This window comes from Pyrgilauda ruficollis, unplaced genomic scaffold, assembly GCF_017590135.1.
Source record: "Pyrgilauda ruficollis isolate IOZ18807 unplaced genomic scaffold, ASM1759013v1 scaffold59, whole genome shotgun sequence".
NCBI lineage: Eukaryota > Metazoa > Chordata > Aves > Passeriformes > Passeridae > Pyrgilauda > Pyrgilauda ruficollis.
The window spans coordinates 1,025,456-1,049,453 of record NW_024527599.1 but is presented as its reverse complement, the minus strand read 5'-3'; the positions used below and the strand labels follow the sequence as shown (position 1 = coordinate 1,049,453).

Genomic DNA, 23,998 nt, shown 5'->3' with positions numbered 1-23,998 from the left:
CTTAATAGTTTCTATGTAGTTAATGGAATTGTATTTACAGCACTTTATTATTTTTTTCTCCTTTTTTTTTTTTTTTTTCAGAATTCGCGATTTCAAAAAACCTTATATCACCTCTTTCGACGACGACAACAAAAAAAAAAAAAAAAAAAGCACTTATATAGAAAAAGGACGCCCAAAAAGTTTGTCGCCCTCGCCTTATTGCCAAAAAATAGAGAGAATCAGAGTAACCGAGACGCCACAAAGGAAAAGAAGGGCCAGAGAAGCTGCTGCTCCCCCCTCCCCGTGCCCTGCCAGCCCCCCGCGCCGCCGGCTCCGCTGCCCCCGCGGCCGAGGCTCCTGCCACCATCTCAGCATCCTTTAAGCAACAACAACTACGTAAAACAGAAGGGAGGAGGAGGAGGAGGAGGAGGAGGGGAGGTGGGAAAGAAAAAGCAAAAGAAACCCCTTAATATAACAGTTACACTATGGTTAGGCTCTCGCTAGGTACACAAAGAATTCCGACTACGTGGCTACGAGACTATGTCAAAAAGGCTACGAAAAGATGTGGGTTTGGAGAGGCTTAAAAAGAGGGGGGGGGACCCATCGAGAAAATAAAACGAACAAGAAATGGGTTTTATATACATACTTTTAAAAGCTGTTGTTTTTATAGTACAGCAGATTCATGAGATGATGAGAGAGATTTTGAAACAACCCAAGTCCTTCGAGTGCCACCTCCAGTTTGCGTTGGCGGTGATGATGATGATGATGATGGTGATGATGATGTAGTGCTCAAAGTCTGATGAGATCACCCAACCGTGGGCCCCTTCAGAAACTTCGCCCTGTCTTGCCCGGACATCCAGAGAGACTCTGCGTGGGGAGAAGGTGGACACGGACACGAGAGAGGGACAGTTAATTGAGGTCAATTAGGATTTTTAATTAAAAAACCCCCAAGTGTTTGCAAACACTCTGCAGCCACAGCCTGCCCCATCCGCCCCAGAGGGCTGGAATGCTGAGGTGTTCCCAGGACAGCTCCCATGGGAGAGGGGGTCTCACGTGTTCCCTGCTCTTATTTCCAGTTTAGGAACAGTAAAATGTGAGTTGATGTACGGCCAGGACAAAAACGGCTCCTCAGGCATCTGTTAGGCCATGAATTCACACAGCTTTGGGAAAATGGGCTTTCTCTGAAGTACCTGGATGGTTTTAACTGGGCACGCTGAGGCAGCCAGGATTTATTTTATACAGGAGCTTCAGTGCTTGGCCAGTGCTTAAAGCTGAGCTATGTGACGTATAAAAGAAATATAAATATTTAGGGCACTGGCTCTGCAGGCAGCCGCTCACGGGGATGAGGGCCAGGACAGGATGCTCCCTGACGACCTCCAAAACCCATCCCCAAACAGCTGTGCTGGGGTGAGGTCCCAGCAGCATCCTGCAGGGATGTGGGCACCGATCCCTGCCCTGGGAACCTGCAGCTCAGCCAAACCCTGCCCGGGGGACGCCGGCAGCAGCCGCTGCCGCGAGCGCGTCAAACTCGGCGCTCCTCCAGGAATTAATAATAAGGCTCATTTCCTCCTCTCAAAATCCATTTTAATTAGTAACGAGCACCGTTAAAAGCACTTTGTTTTGAAGTCGTTAATGGTTTGAGTCCGGAGGCTGGCCGGCGAGCGACGGCTGCGAGCAGCGACCGTTGTTAGGCTGAGTTATGGTGCTGTGCCCCGGGTACCACCTCGCTGCTCCAGAGGCTGACAGCCCAGCAAACGGGAAGGATTCGGACAAATTGATGGCAGAACGGGCCCTGCTACGTGCGAGTAATAGCTGGGATTAAGCAAGAGTGCTTATGGCACTTTTTTCTTTCCCGTAGAAAACACTCCTTGGCGGAGCAAATCAATTGACAGAACAATTTCAGGTAATCTTGGGGGTGTGTGTGGAGATGGAGAGTAAATAGAAACCCCCTTTATGCACTAGTGTTTAGGTATAAATCTATTTTTATGTAGTTTAAAGTCTCTGGACATTTTCCACAGTTCTCAGCCCCTCGACTAACTTTAATTCTAATTTCATAGACTGATTTTTGAACGTAAATGATGTGACATTGATCATGTAGTGCTGGGCAAGAGGCAGGGAAATAAAATCTGTCACATCCATTCCATCTGCCTGTCCGGGCTCAGAGCTCTGGAGGCAGACCCATGCCATTTAACTGGGATAACTTCTGTTTTTCATTGCGTTTTCTAATCTATTCCATTCCGAGCGTTAAGAATATTTGTTTGTAAAGATGAATATGCCAAAGGCCAAATAATAATAAAAAATAAAAATTAAACATTTAATTAACTGGAGCTTAGTTCAAAGGGTAGGAAACTGGCAGCGATCCAGGGCTGCGGTGCTCAGGTAATGCCTTTAATTTAATTTGCTCAGGTTTAATTTTTTTTTTTTTTAATCTTGATAATTGCTCTATGGTTACAAGTTACAATGTTATCTTTTAGCTGTAATATTTGGTACAGCACTTAATTAAGAATGATGGTTTCTCAGTAATAAAGCAAGTGGGGCTCAGTTATTTTTAAAGCAGTGTGCTGGGAGCAGATCTGTGATCCCACTGGGATTCTGGCTGCTGGCACTGGGGGTGATTCCCCACAGCCCTCTGGGTTTTCTGCCTCTTCAAATTACAGCACGAAGCACCATGAAGATGAAAAAGTGACTTTTGGTTTAGCTCTGGATCTGTCTTCCAGTTTCCAGCCCGCGAGGTCGATTTGAGTAACACAAATCACAGAAAGGAATGATTAAAGGCCAAGGAAAGACGAAATGAAGATAAAAAATTGTTCACTTAAAGTAAATATAGGGGAGATGGTAGTTCAGCACAAAGTACAAATGGGATATACTGTAATACCTCCAAGTGAGATGGCAACCAACCATGTGTAACGTTTCAATGGTATCCATTTGTAAAAGCCGTTGCAATCAAAGGTCCCTAAAATTGTACAATTGTTAAGTTCATCAGTGCTCTATACATGGGAACAGCTGATTATTAATTTTTGCCAAGAAATTATCAAAGGACTTGAAAGACTGTGTTGCCAGCATGAATAGGGATTTCCAAGAGCTGTTCTGGTCACCAGGTGTGCTCAGCCCTATGGTCACCTTTCCAAGACCATCATCTTCTCATTCCCCCAAGTGCAAAAATAAGCTTTGGGGCTCTCCCTTCTTTATTTTTAAACCAGGGTTAGTAAAAGGAGAGTGTTAAATAAATAGATATGTAATAAAAGCTATGGGATTCTTTGCAGTTATTGGGGGAATTAAGAGGCTACCAATCTGCAAGTCAATTATAAAATGGTTCTTTGGGAAGTGTTAGTGCAGACAAATCTGGATACCCAGGCTTGGACCTGGTGTCCTCTCACTCGAAAAATCAGGATGTTGCTGATACAAAAGTGCCCAAGTTTTCAAGCACAAACAGGTTTTTAGGTGAAAAATGGAAATAAGAGGTGTTGTAAGTGGTGAGAGGTGGCAGCCTGAACTGATGTAGCTCCTTGCAGAGCAGTAATATTCCATGTTTGTGCTAGAATTGATCCACAGGGATTGTCAAGCCCACGGTGGGACCACGGGAGGGGCAGGCCCGGGATGGGAACTGAGCACAGGGGCACAAAGCCAGGCAGAGGGTTGGTTTGTCTTTTTTGCAACAAAAATAACAGCTTCAGGAACTTTGTCTGCACCACACTCCTGCTCCCCCCATCCAATTCCATGGGGAGGGAAGTTCTCCTCTCGGTTTGAGGGACCTCGGGGGGAGCCTCTGCACTTCCCCACCGTCCAGGAGACAAAACCCAGCTCCCGACTGCGCCCCAAAAAGGGCAGGAGCCTCGCTGCAGTCCGTGCTGGGGGTGCCACGGGGCAGGCCAGCCCCATTCATGCTCACACACAGGTGACACAGCCACGTGCAGCCTCGTTAAGCCAATCTCTGCCCCTCGTTAGTGCGCGGCAGCCCCGCGGCGCGTTAGGAGGCACCTCCCGGGGGGACCCCGCGGCCAGCGCGGCCCCTCGCTCCCAACCTGCGGCCCTCAGGGGCTGCCAGTGCCACCCGGACCGGCCGGGAGTGACCCCAAAGGTCAGCAAACAGGTGAAGAGGAGCTGGAGCCAAGTTAATGAGCTGATTTTGCTCGTTTGGCAGGAGCAGGGATTGTTGCTCTGCCTGCCGAAGGGTGCAGCAGCCCAGGAGGGGTAGTTGGGCTGATGTAAAGCCCATATGGACAAGCAGGGATTTAAATCCCGTATTTATGAAGTATTTTTCTTTGAAACGTGTCATGTCTGGCTGCAGAGGGCTCCGAAGGAGCGTTTGCACCAGCAGATGTTCAGGTTGGATATTAGGACAAAATTTCTCCAGCGCAAGAGTGATTAATCACTGGAACGGGCTGCTCAGGCAGGGGTGGAGTCCCCATCCCTGGAAACGTGGCTGTCAGTGACGTGGGGCTCTCACGGGGTGATTGGCCAAAGGCTGGACCCCGTAATTCCAGAGGTTTTTCCAACCTCGACAATCCCAGCTGGAACCCCCAATCACCCCAGCTCAGGCACGGCTCGCAGGTTCCGGCAGCGAGAAGCCGCCCCGGCCACGGGACCACCACCACCACCCCAAAAAACCCTCCCCAGAGCCCCTCCCAGAGCCGCGGGGAGCCGGCAGCGCGGGGTACTTACGGCGATGCCGTGCCCGAAGCCCGAGCCCGGCTGCGGGCTGGCGGCGCTTATGTAGTTCCCCACGGCGGAGTCCTGGCTGGCCGTGCCGTAGAGATCCGCCACGGGCCCGGGGCTGTTGGCCCCGGGGAAGCCTCCGGGCCGCGCTGGGTTGGAGCCTGCCGGGGAAGCGGGTGCGCCAAAATTCGGTTGAGCACTGTAGCTATTCAAGACTGGTGTGCAGAGAATAAAGCTGGGTATGAGGCCAGACGCCGGGCATGCACCGGTATTACAAAGCCAAACACCAGAATAAACAGCCTAGGCCCAATTCTAACACTTAACCAAGGCCATGCGAGAGGAGAGCAAGTACTGGAGAAGAGTCAGCCCGGACTACTACCAAGCTTAGAGCTCCAAAAATATATATATGGATATATATAAAAAAAAAAGAAAAAATAAAAAAAAGAACAATCATTCAACACACTACTGCAACCAGAGACTGGAGGTGCTCATTTTCACCAAATTATCACAAAATAGAATAGGTATTTTTCAACATCTGACTTGATGCTCATGCAGTAGTAACAAGTTCTCTAGGTCTGGGCACGCCGAGACAGCATTCACATCCCATGCAAACTACAAAGGAACTAGTTTGAGACTACACATTGTGGTAATATTGATATTAAAATGTTGACAGCAAATAACTTGAATCACGTCTAGGAAAATCGTTTTTGGATCCATTCGATACTTTTGGAAAAAACCCGCCCTTTTAGATCAGTAAGCTGTAGAAATAGTTCAGTAGTTGATTTTTTTTTTCTTTAAATGATATGGAATGGAACAGTTTGGATTTTTCTCTTTTAAATATGACCAAGGAGAGTGTTGTTTTATTTAGGTTTTTTTTTTTCCTTTTGATTTGGAGAGCGAAGACCTACCTTCGTCTCCAAAACCATGCTTGGGACATCAACCAAAATTAAACAAATAAATAAAGATCAAAAGCAAAAAAGAATTCCAGAGGGTGGATGACAACTCACCTCCTAATGTGGAAGTAAAAGAAAATTTAATTTTTTTCCTCCCTTAATTTTTTTTTTTTTTGAGAAAGAAAAACAATGTAAATAAGAATGATACTGAAGAAGAAATTTAGGTATTAAAGCATGTTAGATGATCAGGCTTCTGGCATTTCTCACGGCTGCTCTTGGATGTAGAATTTATGAGGAAGAAGTTTCAATGCGAAAGAAAAGTCAGCGGACTGGGAGGAGCTGGATGGAGATGGCTGTGGGAAGCTGGAGCTCCACCTGGGTGGTACCTGCAAGGTCCCTGGGGAGCACAGGGAGCCTGCTCTGCCCACACCCACCGTGTCCCCACCGTGTCCCCACCCACCTTTGCACCAGGACACGATGGCCAGCGGGGCTGGACGTGGGCACAACACCACAGCCTGCCCCAAACCCCCCTGGGCACCTCCCCATCACCTCCATCCCCACCCCTCCGGGCTGCCACAGGGCTGCCCCAGCCTTTTCCTCTGGCTGCAACTTCCCACGATCTCCACTGAACCCTAGAGTGGGTTGTGAAGTCTGGTGGCCTCAGTGACCTGTGCCCAGGGGTCAGAGCTGCATGCACTGACCACAGGGCTCTCCTGGGCCTGGAGAGCAGCCTGGAGCAGCCCTGTGCTCTCACCCAAGTGCTGTGGGGGGCACAGGCTGCACCTCTGCTGCCCTGGCCCCTTGCCCTGCACTGCCCACCCCAAGGGACCCCGGTTCTCAAAGGAATGACCTGGCCAAGGGAAGCACAGCTGGCAGCTGGTGGCTCTGTGGTGACAGAAAAGTCAGCTCTGCACAACAAATGATCCACCACAGCTCTGGACTGGTAGCAGGGGAGGGTAAGTAGGACATCTAAGCTAGTAAGTTCAAAGAAATAAGGCATGAGAGAGTAAACAGATTTTGGACTTCGCTGGCAAACAAAGAGCCTTTTTTTATTATTAAAGATTAAATGTCAAGATAACATTTGGCCTTCTCACTCGTGAAGAAAAATATCCAGCTGAGATGTTCCAAAGCCCTTTATTACTACAAGCCAGCACTTTTCCCCCCTTCTCTTCCCTTTGGTTCAATAAAGTGGATGTGAATTTTCCTGCCAAGTCACACAGAAAACCCAGTTGGCTGCTCCGAGTGACAGCAGGATCTGGCATGGCCAGGGGCATCCTGTTAGTAAAATACTCCTGCAAACCCCACAGCAGCACCAGAAACCTCCAGAACCACCACCTGAGGAACCAGAGAGACTCTGTGTGCCCCCACAGCCCACATCCCACCCTGGCCACTCTCGTTTGCATCTCTTAAGACTGGAGGTAAGGCTTTCACACCTGCAGGAAGAGCTGGCAGTGGGTAGGTGATTCAGGTGGGGAAGGAAAAGGTCATTTTTTATCTACTGACCAGGGGTTCAACACTCCACACTGCTCACAGGAGGGAGAAGGGGCATGCCAAGGGCTGCTCCACAATCTGGGAATGTGGAGGCTGGGATGCCCTGGCACCTCTCCATGTGGTGCCTGAAAAACTCCACAGAAAAAGCTGGAAGCTTTTCCAGAGCCAACACTTCTCTCCAGACCCTACAAATGAAACAGAAAGCTCCCATAATTAGCAGGAGGCTCAGCAGCCTCAGAAAGCTGTATTTAAATGATTTGCTCAGCCATGGTTGGTTGCTAAGGGTTTGTCTTCTTCCAGGAGCCCAGGTGAGCTCACCTGGAGCCAGAGGCACCTTCACCATCACAACAGCAAAGGGACCCTGAGCCACTTCCCCAAAAAGCCAATCCTGGTGTGTTCTGGCAAGAACTACCTGGAAACAAGTTTGTTTTACACAAACCTGGAGTATCCTGAGACTAAAAGGAAGAAGGAAAAATGCCTGCAATTCTCTAGACTCCAGATACTGCATCACCAAAAAAGTTAACACTTTTTGGAAACCTGTGTCCTTATGACAAAATTCCTGATGTTGGGGGCTGTCAGGAGCTGCCCAAGGCTGCTGTGAACGGTGGGAATTGCAGAGCACTGACAGGAATTCCTTGCAGGCTGGAAGGAATTGGAGCCTTTCCCCTGGCCACCAAGATGCCATGGCAAGAACAGGAACTGGGGCAGGTGTTGGGAAGCTTGCTGCTGCAGAACTGTCAGGGGATTGTGTGCCCATGGAGGGCAGGGAACCACGGACTGTGACCTGATGCCAGGAGCAGGAGCAAAGCCTGACCTGCTGCCTGCTCCCAGCAGAGGCACGGGCTCAGCTGACCAGGAGTCCCTGACTGGATCCATCACACTGGCTCAGCAGTGACTGAGGGCTGGCAGGGCCATCTTCTCCCCTTCCAAGAATTGCCAGCACTCAGGAAGTCCTGGCAGCAAAGGACTCATTCCAGGTCCCATTTCCCAAGCAAGTGCACAGGAAACCATCCTGCAGCAGGCAACTGCACAGCTCTGAGACTGTGCCTGAGCACCTCCAGCTCAAAGGCTTCCTCTATGCAAAATTCACAATCCCAAGTGTCCCCAGGAAGCCCTGTGATAGATCAAGGTCGGGGGAGATGTGGAAAAGATTCGATGTGCTTGTAAGTCACAGCCAAGCACCTTTTATCTTCAGCCCCAGCCATCCTCCATGCTCTGGACTACAGAAGCTCCTTCCTGTGCTGATGGAGATCAAGGGCCAGCAGCCAAGAGCTCTGGTAGTGATGGAACAGGGCAGGTTAATGTCTTGCTTGCTTCACTTTGAATTTGCTGTGGTTTTTCTTACAGAGAAGACTCTGAGCCTGTGAATTTTGATCAGCAGGTGAAGCCTGAGGGACAGGCTTTGGGGAGCCTCAGGCTTACTCTGCCCAGTGCCAGAGTGGCTTGGGGGGCACTGAAAAGCAGTGAGGGAATGTGAGATGGGACACAGAATGATATAAAAAATGTGGGTTCATAAGGCAGCCCCAGCAGGTTTTATCAATGCCAGTTTTGGTGCTGGTGGCGTTGGAGCTGCTGGCACAGCAAGAGCTGGACCTCTTCAGGCAGTGAGACTTTGTCACCAAGCCATCCTTCAGCAGAGTGCCTTTATCCCCATTTAACCTGCGTGTGAGAGGCTCCTCCACCTTCAGCCAAGTGCTTTGTGTCAAGGAGCCAAGAGCTGGAAGCCAAAGCAGCGTGGCAGCCCTGGCTGAGGCAGGGGCAGGAGGCAGGGATGTGTGGCTGGAGCCTTTTCCTGCAAACTGCCACGCTCACACGGACCCTGCTCAAGTGTTCATCTGTGTTCAACAACAAAGGTCAGGGCTGAGAGATAAACTCTCCCTCGATGAACTCTTGAGAAATTTCTAAGGCAGGATTCCTGCTGACATTTGCCTTACGAGCAGCGTAACGCTGACGAGGACCCCAAAGCTGCTGGATGCTGGAATCCCCCCCAAATAAACTCAACTCAGCCATGAACGATGAAGGGGAAGGGAAAAGGAGAAGAGACGTGAGGATTTTGACATTACTGTCCTACAAGGGGAACTCACACGGTGCTGGGATGACAGTCAAGCCCTTAGGGATCAGTAAATGAGACCTGATGACAAAAAAACCACTTAGGCACCACTAAAATATACTGTATTTCAAAGGAAACAAACCAGGGCCAATCTGGACAGAGGACTGAGACAGACACTGCATGGGGATCACTGTGCCCTGCACACAGCCCACATGGAGCCTCAGTGACACCCTTCCCTCCCCTACAGCACCAAAACCCAAAGACTTAAACACCTTTGCAGGGGACTCATAACAAATATGAGTATTTTAAAATTAAAAAAAAAAAAAATCCAGGTGAGGAACAGTGCAGATTGTGTGTCTGCCTTCCCTGCCACAGTGCTCAGGTGAGGAAATTCTCATGAGGGAAAGAAACCACCACAATTCACTGGATTCCCTCTTTGAGCAGAGGCAGGATATTCCTTGTCCCTGGGCAGCCACGCATGGGAGTGAGCAGCTCTGCAGGGAGGGGGGAGCTTGGCAGTGTGGGCTTAAAGCAAGATTCACTGATTTTAAGTCTTTTCCAACATAAATGATTCTATGGTTCTCATCAGAAATTAGTTTTTCATCTCCTGTCAAGCACACCCTACAACCAGAGCTGGTCATCTCCAGCCCTCTTCTCCTTCAAGACCCTCCTTGTTCCTGCCGTGTCCCACTGCCCCCAGGGTGCATTCCTGTACAAACAGGTTTCTTCACAACTTGTTGATCCAGTGCTATAATTTCTGGATGACTCTCTCATCTGCCATAAACAGCCACGCACAATTTGGCAGGCATTTCTACCATCAATGTTTATGATAATAACTAAACGTGCTTGAAAGCAGCAGGAAATTTTCAATATAACTATCATTAAGACAAAATGCTTTAAATCAAAGCCATTACCCACCACCAAGACTCAAAGCTCACAAGATTAGTCTGTTTTTCTATCTTTATGAAAAATTCATAGAACATGCTGCAAACATCATCTTCCAGCTCGAAGGAGTAAATGATATAATAACACTGAATGCTGCTGGCAGGGATGGCAGCAGGCAGGGCACAGGGGCACGGGGCAGGGCACAGAGCAGCCCAGCTGGGACAGGGGACTGCCCCACAGCCTGGTGGCATTTCATTTCAAAGCCAGGCTGGTGTAGTGGAAGGTGTCCTGCCCAAAACATGGAGTTGGACTCCAGAGTCTTCAAGGTCCCTTCCAACCCAACCAGCTCTAGGACCCTGTGAATTTATGAATTCGAGTCACTTGGGTCCATCTACTGCTGGATTTTCAGAGAAGACTGTCACAGAAGGAGAATCACCTGTCCCCAAGCATTCCAGCCTGCTGTGCTGCTGTGCAACCACCCAAGCACAGCCTCAGCAGAGGACACAGAGCAAAACCACAGCGAGCGGCGTGGGGACAATCCCACCTTCCTTGGGGACCCGAGTGTCCCGGAGAGGAGCACTAATGGCCACGCTGTCACACGCATGGCATGGGGACAATCCCACCTTCCTTGGGGACCCGAGCGTCCCGGAGAGGAGCACTAATGGCCACGTTGTCACACGCATGGCATGGGGACAATCCCACCTTCCTTGGGGACCCGAGTGTCCCGGAGAGGAGCACTAATGGCCACGCTGTCACACGCATGACTAACAGAGCAGCGCTCACAGCATGACGCTGATACTTTAAATAACCAGCACAACTTCAGCACCGCATGCAGATCTTACATCATTAGTGCTCAGAGCCTTACAAATATAATTAGCAGCACTGCACCCATGTTACAGATCGCTTGGCCAAAGCTAATTCTTTGTGCAGTCAGGGCTGAAGTTAATGGGAGTTTGTACCTTGCTTTTCAGAGCTGCTAACAACCAGAATGTCATTTACCCGGGACTGGATGTACAAATTAATGCCAGTCTGAAATAAGACATCGGCGCTCCTGGTTCTCAGTGGCCTATTCAGGCTGCAGGAGTGCACTGGCACAGCACTGAGAAATAAAAGCTGATATTCAGGCTCTTTTTTTCTTTACCAATCACCTCACAGAGCTCCAAGCCCCTTCCTTTGTGGTCAGGTTGAGCCACGGAAGCATCGCTTCCTCGTGTCTGAGCTTTTAGAGCGTGGGTTCTGTTGGAGGCAGCGCGTGGCACACCTCGAACTCGGATCAATGCTCCAGCTCACAAACGTCTCAGAAATAATGAGCTGGAAACACACAGATATTCTGGAGAATAACAAGGTACAAACAGCTCCCAACTCGCTGGAAGCGAAAGTGGGAGACAAACCAGAAAAACAAATAAGGCCGGCGTCACGACGAGAGCTGCCATGTTGTACATCCCTCATGGGGACCTGCATCCCTCTGCTCCTGCTCTTCCCAAGCAGACTTGAAAAGCAAACTCTCTCTCTAAGAACCCTGTGGCAGACACGGCTCCTCTGCAAGTGTGAAGAGCTACAGATGACAGCTGGCTCAGTCCTGACTGGAAAATCAAACGCGAGAGCTGTGCCTTCCCTGTCACCCCGACACGCTCCGTAATGGGGAGCAGCCAGGCTGCCCCAGGTTATCCCTCCCCTGCAGCTACACTGGCCCTGCAGGGAAAAAGGAAAATACAACAACTGTCGGGCTCATCAGCAAAATAAGTGGTGATGAGGCTGAGACACACCGAGATCTGCCCTAACAAGGTACTATTTGTACGTTATTTTCTAGCTGCAGTCACACTTTCAAAGGTTGTTCCGCGGCTGCAGCCCCTTCGGAAACGGCTTCACACATCAGAATATCGCAGGGTAATGACAGCAAGCAGTGGGTGGTGAGCTCGGCAATTACGGCTGGAAGTGAGTGGGAACCAGGAGGGAGGGCTGAGTGCTGCCCACCTTCCTCGAGCTGGGCACAATGGGGTGATAATGGCACCTGGGATCTTGTGCAACTGCTCCTGCTGCAGCCTCAGTGTCCTCCCACCACGCTGCTCCTCCAGCCCAGCACGACTCAAACCAACTGCTGAACCGCCTGAGATGAGCCACGAGCAAGAGCTGGGCAGCTTCCACAAGCTTAGGCAAGATAAAAATTCACCTGGCGCAGGTGTTCTACAAACCCACTGCTGCATGTGAGCCCCTGCTTCTGCTAAGTACTGCACTTAACACACCCAAGGCATCCACCACATCTGGAAGCTGCTGATGTGCACCAATTTGCAGAAGACACAAAATTCAGCGCGTTCAAGCCCAGCTGTTCTAACTCCTGCAGTTATGCAGCAGGACAAATAACTGCACTTAGCAGCTCAGCTGTAATTTTTTGCCAACGATCAATATTTATTGCCTAATCCCATTTTCCATAGCGTGTGTTAGCGGTGTCACTCGCGCAGGGCGAGCGCGACACGGAGGCCACACAAAGCTTCTCTTGTAGGAGCTGCAGTCGGGGAGCCAGCTCTTGTCACAGCCCTACAAAAGGATTTCCTCTCGAGCGGCTCATCTTTAATCATTATAAAAGCACAGAAGTTTAATCCATTTTTGATGTAAGCGCTAATAGCTTTGTGTCCTTGAAGTTCAAAGTGGTCTTCGTGCATGTCGCTAATTAGCCGAGCAAGCAGCCATTCAGCTTCCTCTCATGTTTCTAATTAGATCCTTAACAACAAACAAATGTCGACCTTACAAAGGCTCTGCTACGATTCCCTCCATTAGTTAAACAGTTTGGGAGGGATGCGGTTCTGTGCATCCACAGCCCCCCCAGCAGAGGATCCAGGGCTCTGGGCTGGGGTATTTGCCCTTTGGGGAGGTTCTACCTTCCTGATGGTGTTTTCCAGGGAAGCCAAGCAGCCCAGGGATGATGCAGGGAGCAGGTGATCACTCATCAGCCCCTGCCCTGGTCCCAGCTCTGTGCTGCTCCACTGTCCCTCCCTGCAGGCACGGGATGCTCACCAGCTCAGCTGGACCTCACAAATAAAGCAAAGAGGCAGATAAATGCTGTCCTGTTAAGTCCATTTCCTATCTGGTTCCTGCCAATTTAACTGGTTTTACAGCTAATTTAAAATAGGATGTGATTAATGTTTACATACCTCACAGAATCACAGAATGGTTTGGATGAGACTTTAAAGCCCACCCAGTGCCACCCCCTGCCATGGGCAGGGACACCTTCCATTATCCCAGGGTTCTCCAAGCCCCATCCAACCCGGTCTTGGATACTTCCAGGGATGGGCAGCCACAGCTTCTCTGGGCACTCTGTTCCAGGGCTCCCCACCCTCCTGGGGAAGAATTTCATCCTAATACCCAGGCTAAAGGTACTGTCATCTTTTTACTTCACATCAAATGCTTGGGACTGCTCCTTACGCTCTTTTTTGTCGATCTGTGTTTGTAACATGCCGTGCTGGAGTCATTTCAGCAGCACCACACTCGTCCTTGCCTCTGCTCAGGCTTTTGGGCAAGTTTCTTGCTCCAGCCCTGGCATTTATCCAGGGGGGATGAATGAGGATCTGTCAGCACAGGAACTGCTGCTGCCGGGTTCCTCCCGAGCCCTCGGCGGGCTGCGGGCGCTCGCTGTGTCACAGGCGCCGACCCCAGCGCTGTTCCTGCTGCCTGTGCCTGCACACGAAGCTTTAACACTTATTACCACCCATCCAACTGGCAAATAAGAGCTAAAGCTCAGATGCTGGGATACCACAGACCCCTCCGTAACCATTTTTCCATTTAAAATGAAGGAAGAGCTGAGCCAGGTGATGCCGGCGCCTTCACCTCACGCCGAGGAGCACGAAAGCTGCTGTTAATTTTACCATGGGCAACCACATCTGCATTAATTGTTTACCACAGCCCGGACAGGTCTTTTATTAATATTAATGAGTAAGAGGGAACAAAAGGCCCCTTTATTTTTAGCCTACTCTAATTGCGTAGTAATTACTCATCTACAAAACAAATGAGCCGAACTCCATTGCCATAGCAACAGCAACTCCGGCCTCCCACTGTACCACATTAACTGGCTATCACTCCTGTAATTTGAAATTGAAGCCTTTTGTACAATAACAGACAATACAGGAGGAAAATTAAACCAAAAACGGGTCTTTGTTTTGCTGCATAATTCAAGTCACAGTAGCAGGAGGGCCTTGCCTGGGGGGCACCTTTCCACTGCTGATCCCACGGGCTGGGGGGATGCTCAGGAGCACAGGGGGGTTATCCAGGTAACAGAAGAGGCATGCAGCCTGCAAACCCCCAGTCCTGTGCAGCCATCCCCTCCTGTGGGAGGCTCTGCACCAGGCAAGCTGCTGCCCAGCACTGGTGCCTGGGGAGAGCTGGTGGCACCAGCCACGCCGTCGGCAGCTGACACCCCAGTCAGGGTCAGGGCACAGAGTTCTGGGCTCTTTTAACCATCAGGAAATGCTCACAAAGGCCCCAGCTGCGTGAGTTTATTGTTTTTAAACAGCTCAGGTTTATATACCTGCAGATCCATTTTGCACTCTCTGGCAACTCCTAACCCACCGTGCTTCTCGAGCTCACACGGAGCCAGATGCACACCAACATCTGCTGCAAGGAAAAACTACTCTGCTCCTCTGGCAGCCTTCTATTTCAGAGAGAAAAGATGGAGAAAAGACATCACTGTAATTATGTATTTACTTTTAAAGCATTTGGGGAGAGAATCAGCATGAAAATACTGACAGTAGTGTGTCAGTCCAATGTGTGCTGCCTCACAGTTAGCAGTTGTTCCACTAATGGGTAACAGCCTGCAACTGCTGCTGGAGAGGCAAGTCACCCTCAGCTCTGGCAGTATTTTACCTGTTTAGGGATTAAAATGCACAGGACACCATCCTGTGCTTGAAGAGCTCATGCACTGGAGAGCACGTGCTGAAACCGCACTTCAAGCTCTGCAACAACTTGTCTGCATCTTGCAGGGAAAAAAGTCTAATTACAATTGCCAACAGCTCTGTCCCCCAGCTTCCGCTGGGAGAAGGGGAATAAAACATGAATAATTGCCTGTGGCAGGGCTTTGGAGGGTACCAAAGTTGTTCCAACCCCCTGCCACGTGCAGGAACACCTTCCACGGTCCCAGGCTGCTCCAAGCTCCTGGACACTTCCAGGGATGGGGCAGCCACATCTTCTCTGGACAACCTGTGCCTCCCCACCCTCACAGAGAAGAATTTCTCCCTAAATAAAACAGCACGATGAGCATTCTGAGGAGCATTTTCCCGTGGAGAATAATTCTCCTGATGGAAAAGACTATTAAAAGTTACTGGCTAAATTCGCTACAGATTAACTTCAACTGCACTTCAGAGGTGGTCACTAATTGCACTGGAGATGATTTATCAAGCGCACAAGATTTTCTATTACAAAATTATTGATTAAAGCTGATGTATTTTAACCTCAATAGACTTCAGCCCAGTGCCCTGTCAAACACTGGCTACTGCGGCCAAGGTCGAGCAGCAAATTGTTTCATATCTACTGAATTTTCTCCCTGGCACTGCAGGAAGAAGCTCAGTCCCTCACAGATCAAAAACGATCCAAAAGTGGCATCCTACAGTAAAACAAGAACACGGGGTTTCTTCTGCCTGGAGCCTGCTCTGAAAAGGACCTGTGGGATTCCCATCCTGGAGCACACAGCACTTCTGAGCCAAACAGAAAAGATGCCTCTTTCATTATTATTATTACTATTATTATTTTAATTTGGGGTAGTAGACAGACAAGTAACTGTAGGGCTCCCAGTGCGTCAGTAATAAGGCCAAAAGCACCCCTGGGAATGTGGAGTGGCTCCTCCAGAGCACATTCACCACTTGGGGCTGCTGCGTGCCGAGCCTGGCTGATGGAATTCCTGTTTAAAGCAGGATGATTTCCCTTGCTCCCACCCCTCCCCGAAGCCCCCCCAGTGTGGGGTCCCTGCCTGGCCACCCGCTGTGCTCCCCAGCACGGGCTGCCTCTGCCAGGAGATAAGCAAAGGATAAAATCCAATGCAGCCATTAATTTCCCAATGCATCACCCGCCAGGCTCTGGCACATAATTACTGGCGTTCCAGTGGAGTGAGAAATTCCAGCCCTTGCTGCTCCCAAGTGGTCCACTTGTTAGGTTCTGGCTTTTGAGATTACACAGCCTGGATTAAACTTTATGTACTTTTATAGAGGAAAATAAAAAAGGGAGAGCAATTCCACCAGAGCCACCGTGCCACAAGGGAGTCCTCCCAGCGGGCTGCAGAAATCCTAAATTGGTTCATGGCTGGATCTTTGAAATGCTCCTCCTGACATCTCCATGAGCCCATGGCAGCTCCTCTCCCCCTGCACACACAGCCCAACCACAGTCCCCCTTTTTATGGCCATTAATTTGCTAAACTATGAGTAGATTAGATTTTGGAGCACCTTCCTTAGGTGTCAGACAAGGTTTCCTCGACCCCGTGCAATTTATCGCTCTGCTGAGTTTCAGGCACGCTCCTCACTTCATCACATTGAACGGTGGGCTCCCTGTTTCCCTGGAAAACCAAGATCCAAAGGGAACCTTATCCCTGCCTTGGCACACGAGTGCTCAGCTCCCTGGCAGCACCAGGGGCAGCTCAGCTCACCTTGCACCGTGTCAGCCCCAGTGCTTGTTTGCTAGATTTACTCAATGTTCTATTAGAGGTAAGGAGCAGATACAAATCCTTAATTACACTGGAAAGTCCATTCTGGATATTTTATTTCCTTTGAAAGCCCTTGCTGCCTGAAGTGCATTAATGAGTGCGTGGCTCTGCCCAGCAGAGCAGGGAGATGCTCCCACCCAGCACAGCTGGCTTTGGGGATGGCCAGGGCATGGGGAGGAGTGACCACAGCAGAGAGGAGCTTTTCTGCTCCCATCAGGGTGTTTTCTGACAAGCAGCAAACTAAACAACAAATAAACCAAAGCCTAATTCGGGATCTCAATTACCATCTGTTGGATTTACTGACTGCAGCGCCGTCTCTGCATTTTCCAAGTTTAGCACAGAAACCCAGGCAGGAGGAGCAAAGCCACTGCTGGCTCGTGGCACAGAGGATGAACTTGCCTCGAACTCCTCACGCTGATATTTATGAAATGTTAAATCTTCATTTAAAAATGTTCCCCTTAAGCTGGGTGACATGGCAATGAGTACGACCCATCACTAGCTCGGAGTCTCTGTTGCATAATAAGATTTAAGGTTTATGACCTACAAACAATCGCTCGGTGGCTCAGGACAGGCTGCGGGGAGCCGCTCACACACGGAATTATTGGATTCCCAAATGGAGTGATTTGCGTGTGGCACATCTGCTCTACGACCGCCAACGGATGAGTCTATGGGCTAATATGGACGAGTAACAGGCTGATGGAGAAACCATGATTGTAAAATGATTTGAAAAATATCTTAGGTTCTTTTGGACACAAAATAAAAATAAGAGAATACAGTTAGAGTCAGTGTTTCAGTTCCTAGGGGGGTTAATTTGAATTAAAAAAAGGTCAGTTTTACTATCAGCATAAGAGCATGTGCGGGTTCTTGTACGGAGGGTGTAGGTTGCCTACAGCCGGCTTCAATTTAAACTTCCAGATAATGGGATTTAACGAATAGGGCTCTATGGATCCAAGCCATCAGCAGCTCTCTGCTGCGTTATCCCTACGCTTTCAATCAGACCAAGGCTCTGCTTTTATCTGCCACGCTCGTTCGCGTTGATGGTGCCTATAATATCAACTTGACAATGCATGTTCTACAACTACATCTACTGCTACCAGTACGACTACTACAGTGCATGCATTTAGTTCAGTCCCACAGATACATACACTCTAAGAACAGGCAAGGGGAGATGTGAAATGTTTTACGGGACGACAGGTGTTTTGTTTTTTAAGTAAGGGAAATTAATAAAAAACATCAAAAGAAAGAAAGTGTACAAAAAAATAGAGACATTTCTCAAGAGTTGATATGAGTCGTTTCTTGAACCGTTTCGTCCGAACAAGCAAAAAACATGCAACCAGCTGCTACTAACAAGAAGCTGGACACTGAGAGAGGATTAATAGGTGTGGACAAACCTTCCCGCTGAGAGCGCTCAGAAGAGTGTTTGAGAGGAGGTGTGCACGTCCGAGTGTAAGAGAGGCCGGAAAGTTTGCCTCAGAGACACCCTCTCTCACAGCAGCCCCAACCAAGCAAGAGAGAAAACAACAAAACATAACTGCTCACACTCACCATCAAGGTCAGTAGCTCACGTTACGAGATTTGTTATAGCTGGCAAGTATAAAGTCCAGTAAGGGGTTGTTGGGGCGCAGGGCTCAAAGGCAGCACTGGCAAGCCGGGACTGGGGCCCAAAATCCAGATGTGCCAGGGGTTGGGGTGGGGAGCAGCCCCTGGCGCCGTGGCACTGCGCTGTCCCGCTGCACAGCCTGCCCGAGGGAGCTGGGACAGGGCTGGATTAGTGTGGCCTGACGGGTTTTGTCTCCAGTCCTCAGGGAGGAACAGTTGGTAGCAACAGGTTGGGAACTGGAAAAATCTCAGGCTTGTCAATGAACCAAAGAGGAAGGAACGAAAACCCTCTCCTGCCAAATTTTCCTTGTCTCGCTCTCCTGCCGGATGAACCCCTCCCATGTCAAATGCAAGAGAAAAATGTGCCCCCCCCATGACTGTATTTCAAAAAAAGCATTTACACGACAAAAATGTTTTACACGTAAAATATGTCAGGTGGATTCAAAAGAAACGTGACACTGATAGTGAAGTTGTCTAGGAGGAGTTTGCAGCATTCAGACTTTTAACTTTGCTCGTTTTCCGTGGCTCAGGTCCCAATTCATTAAAAAAATACAAGAATGGGTGAGGTTGTCAAAACCAGTGGAGGGATTGGGCAGCGCAGCCCCACCCGGAGCGAATGGATGTGGCCAGACCTGTGTCTGCTGGAAGGACCTCAGCTATCACCTCCTCACTGGGACGTCGACTGGGGACGTGATTTATGCCGAGCAGCACGGCCGCGCTCACCCTGCCGGCACGCGAGCAGCGACGCGGGACGTGAATTTATGGTGGCACTGAGCACGGGGACAGGGACACGTCCCTTTCTGCTGGCTGTAGGACAGACCTGCCGTGACACAGAAGAACCTGTTTATCTAGCAAGGTCAGCTGGTGGCACGCTGCCATGGAAAAAGAAGGGGTGAGGGCAGGGAGGAGGCCCTGAGCAGGTACCTGCCCCCAGCAGGCTCCCTGCTGACTCAGCAAACATGCAGGTGGTCCCAAGAGGAGGAATGTCACCCCAGGGACAAACCAAGGTGGTCAGTGCCCGGGGGCTTGGAGTGAGAGGGCTGCAGCTTCCTGGGGAGACCAAGACACGCACCTGAAGGTGGATGCTCTCTGCGGGTGCTCAGTCTCCGCGCTGGCACTGACGCCAGGAAGGTGGGGAAGAGCTGGCAGGATGGGGCCAGAGAGCTGCTGAAGAGGCAGCAGTGATGGGGACATTGATGCCATGGATTGTCATCAATGCTTTCCAGGAACCTCCTGGAGAATGCTTGCCCTGTGCTCTGCTCCAGCAGCCCTGGGCAGAGCTCTCCCAGTGAGCTGGGGGTGGTGGGACGCGCCTGCCCGGGTGTTTTTCCCAGCTCTTTCCCATTTCCTGGCAGAAAGGGGCCAGTTAGTGCTGTGCTCTGTGCTTTGGACCAGGCACGCGTGAAGGAGGGCTGTGCGAATTTGTGAAGGGAAAAGGAAAGAAGGAAAAAACCCCAGCCATTTTTCTTGTAATGAATCGGGCCCGTACACTGCAGCGCAAGATCGATCGGACTCCACTGCTCCTGGATACAATTCACTACCATTGCTGATGGAGTGGCAAACCCAGGATGTCCCTTCCAAAACCAGCTCTGGATGGAGATGACTCTACAGAAACCCCCCTTTCCCAGACCACGGCTTGGTGCAGATGTGAGCGGGGCCGGTGACAAACCCACCTTCCTCCTTGAGACCTCGGGGCGGGGGAGGGACGGGGGCTCTTTGGGTTCAGTTTTGGGGTTTTTGCCAGTTTTGTGCATGCAGGCAATTTTGAGGCTTGAAAAGACATTTCCAAACACCATACTGCTCTTTAAACTTGCCAGAAAGGGTGTTGTTAATTTAGGGTTAGATTTAGTTTTGTATTGCAAGTTCAAATCAAAAAACAAAAAAACTGAAAAAACAAATCAGAAAACCCAACAAAAGAGAAACCAAAAAACACTCAAATTAAAGACAAATGATTTTCAGGCACAGAATTGATCAATGCTCAGTTCAGTTGTAATGGGCACCAAAAGCACTCCGATTAAAAAAAAATAATAATAATAATAATCAGGGAAGCAACGTTAATCCAGCCAAACCCTCTGTGCCTTGCTAAGGGGCAACTCACCAGGTCTGTTTGCACGTAAAACAAAACCTGAAGGGCAAAACATGAGGAAGAGGCAGAAACAATGAGGTCTGTTTTCCTGGAAGCATATGCAAAAGCAATCTTGGGATTTGTTTGGCTTTGGGGTTTTTTTTTTTTCCCCCCTCTTTGGGTTTGTTTTTCCCCCTCCGTGCCAGGGCAGTAGGAGAAGCTGGGAGTTGGGGGATCCCCACAACCAGGCTGGCAAGTCACCCCTTAGGCGCTCTCTACATGCCACAGGATGGAACTGGTACAGAGAGTCCTTTGTAGCCTGCAAGCAGTGCCAGTTTGCATGGAACGGAGTTCTCCTGGTGTCTTTCTCTGGCCTCATGGCCCCAGGCTCTCGCTCGAGACACGCCGGGGCCTGCGCCCACCTCCTGCTCCCTCACGCGCTCGGGGCTTTTCGGGAGAGCCTCCTGAACGCCCGGCACCGCCCGAAAAGCACCGAGAGCCCGCAGCTCAGCCACGAGTCAGCTGGGAGGTGCTGCCAGCCCCGTGTCCCCTGAGGACACGCCGGGACAGGGGACACGGGGCTGGCAGCGGCTCCATGGCGGCCTGCTGCGGGAGCGCACGGCTCGCCGAGGGCTGCTCTGAGCTCTGCCACCTGAGCACAGCGCTGATTCGCACCTTCGGCAGAATTTAAACCTAAGGCAGTAACGGCAATTGGCAACGATTTGTTTCTGTGTTTCCCTCAAGGGGAAAAGAAAAAGTACGAAGTTTTCAGAAGGACAGAAGAAAAGCTTGGTGGTTCCTCGTGGAAGCAGTGGGGTTGGAGCAGGCAGGGATGGTGAAATTCCAGCCGTGTGCTGGTGCCAATGGCACGGGTGATGCCATCCCCTCGCCATGGGGATGCCCCACGTTGGCCACAGTGGAGGAGGTGACAGCACCTCCGGGCACGGCGGGAGCACCCAGAGCTGCTGCCACCACCTCAACCCAACCCCAGCTTCCTGTGAGAAACCAAAACTTTTTTTCCGAAAACACAAATTGATCTTTTTTTTAGGGCGTCTTTTAGAGCCTTGAATTTAAACCAAACAAATAAAGAAACCAACGCAATAAAGGAATAAAGGAAGAAACAAATTGGAATATCTACCCTGGTTTTGGCAGTTCTCACGCCAATCTCCTGCAGGTGCTCCAGCCCCTGTGGCCTCTGCTTGTAGTTTGGGTTTGGGTTGGGATTGATTACTTATTTTTTCTCGATTTTTTTTTTTGTTTTGATTGATTGTTTTCAGGTCCCCAGGATAAGTGTGAGGAAAATCAGAGAAATGATGGAGAGCTGCAGCCACACAGAATACCGACAGAGCTTTTACCTGACCCTGCACTCTGAGGGTTTGCTCTTCCACGGGCCCCCCTACCTGATCCTCTTGCTGCTGCCACGGCTGCCGCTGCTACTGGTCCATAAGCCGCTGCTGGAAAACCTGGCCGTGGAGAAAAGGAGAAGGGTAAAGACAGAGGCAGCGGGTACCGCGAGTCCCTGCGGGCCACAGGCACCCGGAGCTCGCCAGCCCGGCTCTCCGTGCCCCCTGGGAACAGCCCAGCCCTGGCCAGGTGCCCGCCGGTGGCACAAATCCCCTTGGCACAGGAGGAACGGGCTCCTGGCCACGGCACGCCGTGCAGCCAAGGAGGACAGGCTGGAGGCAGAGCCTGCAGCTCTCGGCTCGTGTCTCCCGCAGGAACGGGGTCAGCCCGCTCTGCAGACAACCAGGGAATTCTCTTCTGGGCTTATTTGCAAGTGATAATAATGTGCTGGGCTACAGACAAAGCAGTAATGGAAAATACGAGGAGGTCCTCGTGTCAAGATCACAAATTTGCTGGGATCAAGCAGAAAAAATTCAATGGAATGTGAGAAAGAGAGAAAGATAGAAGGAAAGAAAGAGAGAAAGAGAGAAAGAGAGAAAGAGAGAAAGAGAGAGAGAGAGAAAGAAAGAAAGAAAGAAAGAAAGAAAGAGGAAAGAGAAAGAGAGAGAGAGAAAGAAAAGAGAGAAAGAGAGAGAGAGAAAGAAAAGAGAGAAAGAGAGAGAGAGAAAGAAAAGAGAGAAAGAGAGAGAGAGAAAGAAAAGAGAGAAAGAGAGAGAGAGAAAGAAAAGAGAGAAAGAGAGAGAGAAAGAGAGAAAGAGGTAAGAAAGAAAGAAAGAAGGAAAAAGCTCTTGAAAGCAAACCAGCCGCAGACCAAGGAGCTCTATGACATCCCCCCTGCTCCAGGGAACCCAGCCCTTGCAGAGGAATGGAATGCTGCCAGCAAGATTGCTGATTTACTTAATTAACATTCAAAAGATCTGCCAGAGATTCTGACTTTCAATATATGTATTTTAAGAGGGCAATGGCAACATCCAGGCAATCACAAGAACCCCAAGGTCAATGATTCCAGGGAGGTTCCTGGTCCCTGGGAGCTCCAACTGCTCCTGAGACCCAACAGGACAAGCCTGGGGGGGCCACCACAATGGGACCTGCTCCTTTGTGGGCACCAGGACCATGATCACAGCTGCTTTGCAAGGCTGAGGAACCACAGGAGAACAACTGAGGCACTGAGAAAGAGAAGAGTGAGCCCGAGAGCAAGAGCAAGAGAGCCCAGCACACTACAGCCCACTACCTCCAGCACTATGGCTCAGCTACAGCTCAGCTACCAGGGCAAGGAGCAGAGGACTAGGCTAGAGTAACTTGAAGCTACTTAAAACATCAATCAAAAAAAGACATACTTGCATTTAAATACGGTAATAGGGCTGTTGGGGGGAAAAGAACATAGCACAGGTAAATGTAGGCAGAGGATCCCAGGGTGGTGCTCCCTGTGCACAGAGAGCAGCACTGCACAGCCAGCCCTGGTCCTCTGCTGAACCTGTCTGCTGGTAACTGCTACAGCCTCCGTGCAGTGGCATGTGGGGGAAGCACTTCCAGACTGGGGGATGCTATAACCAGTGTTGAACCTGAGTGTTAAGTTCCCTCTCACTGGATGGAGCCATCAACCCTGCGTGGGTCCCCTGACACGTGATTAGGGCTGGAGTGAGAAGACTTTGGTGTTAAAGAGTAAAACCGACCTCCAAAGAACAAGGAAAGCATCGGCAGGACAAGGGCTGAGGCTCTGGGGCTTCATTTTCATGCAGAGCCATGTCTGGGCCAAGCTCTGGGCCCTCCCACCATGGCTCAGGCAGGAGCAGAGCTGGCACTGTCCCCTGTCCCTCCCTGCCCATGGTCCAAGAGCAGTGTCCTCAGCGTTCCCATGGCACCTCCACGACCAGCTGGCCACCCACAGATCTCACTTGGAGGCTCCAGGGGCTCCCTAAACCATCCATACGGGACTGGAGGAGCTGTGGATTTTCCATGGAGTAAAATGCCTCTGCCAAAACCAATCAAATACCCTTCAAATCACCAAGCATCCCCTGAGAACGGCACAAAAAACAGGGCTGGAAAGTTTGTTTCTCTTGTTCAGCTGCCAGGGACACTCAGGATCTATTTGAAATGCGGGACAAAAAGTTTTGCCATGCAAAAGAAGAGTGAAATAACAAGGGTGGAGAAGGCGCTCCACGGAAGGAGCCCGAACAAAGGCTCCCTTATTGCATTCCAGTGGACAGATGTGTGAAAAATTAATCCCTCGGCCCCTGAAGAAAGCTTTTATCCCAGTTCTGAGATAAAAGCAGCCGTGCCACACGGCGCTGCAACAG

At 50.2% G+C, this 23,998-nt stretch overlaps 1 protein-coding gene across 18 annotated transcripts in view; it reads right to left on the bottom strand.

Moving 5' to 3' along the window:
* Positions 1-607: 607 nt before the first annotated feature.
* Positions 608-23,998, bottom strand: part of MSI2 (musashi RNA binding protein 2) — a 199,038-nt gene continuing 175,647 nt past the window's right edge. Inside the window, exons 11-16 of one of the 18 annotated variants that reach the window (XR_005956373.1) lie at positions 21,698-21,760; positions 20,331-20,357; positions 18,025-18,116; positions 4,642-4,796; positions 2,855-2,932; positions 783-846 (exon numbers count right to left, since the gene is read on the bottom strand). Coding sequence is in view for 17 of the 18 variants with exons in the window: in XM_041482495.1 (XP_041338429.1) it covers positions 785-846; positions 2,855-2,932; positions 4,642-4,796; positions 20,331-20,406; positions 21,698-21,760 (434 nt within the window). In the remaining variant the exon portion in view is untranslated. Of the gene's footprint in view, positions 847-2,854; positions 2,933-4,641; positions 4,851-18,024; positions 18,119-20,330; positions 20,407-21,652; positions 21,761-23,998 lie in introns of those variants that run through there. The other 17 variants (XM_041482495.1, XM_041482500.1, XM_041482504.1 and 14 more) reach the window with 17 other exon arrangements.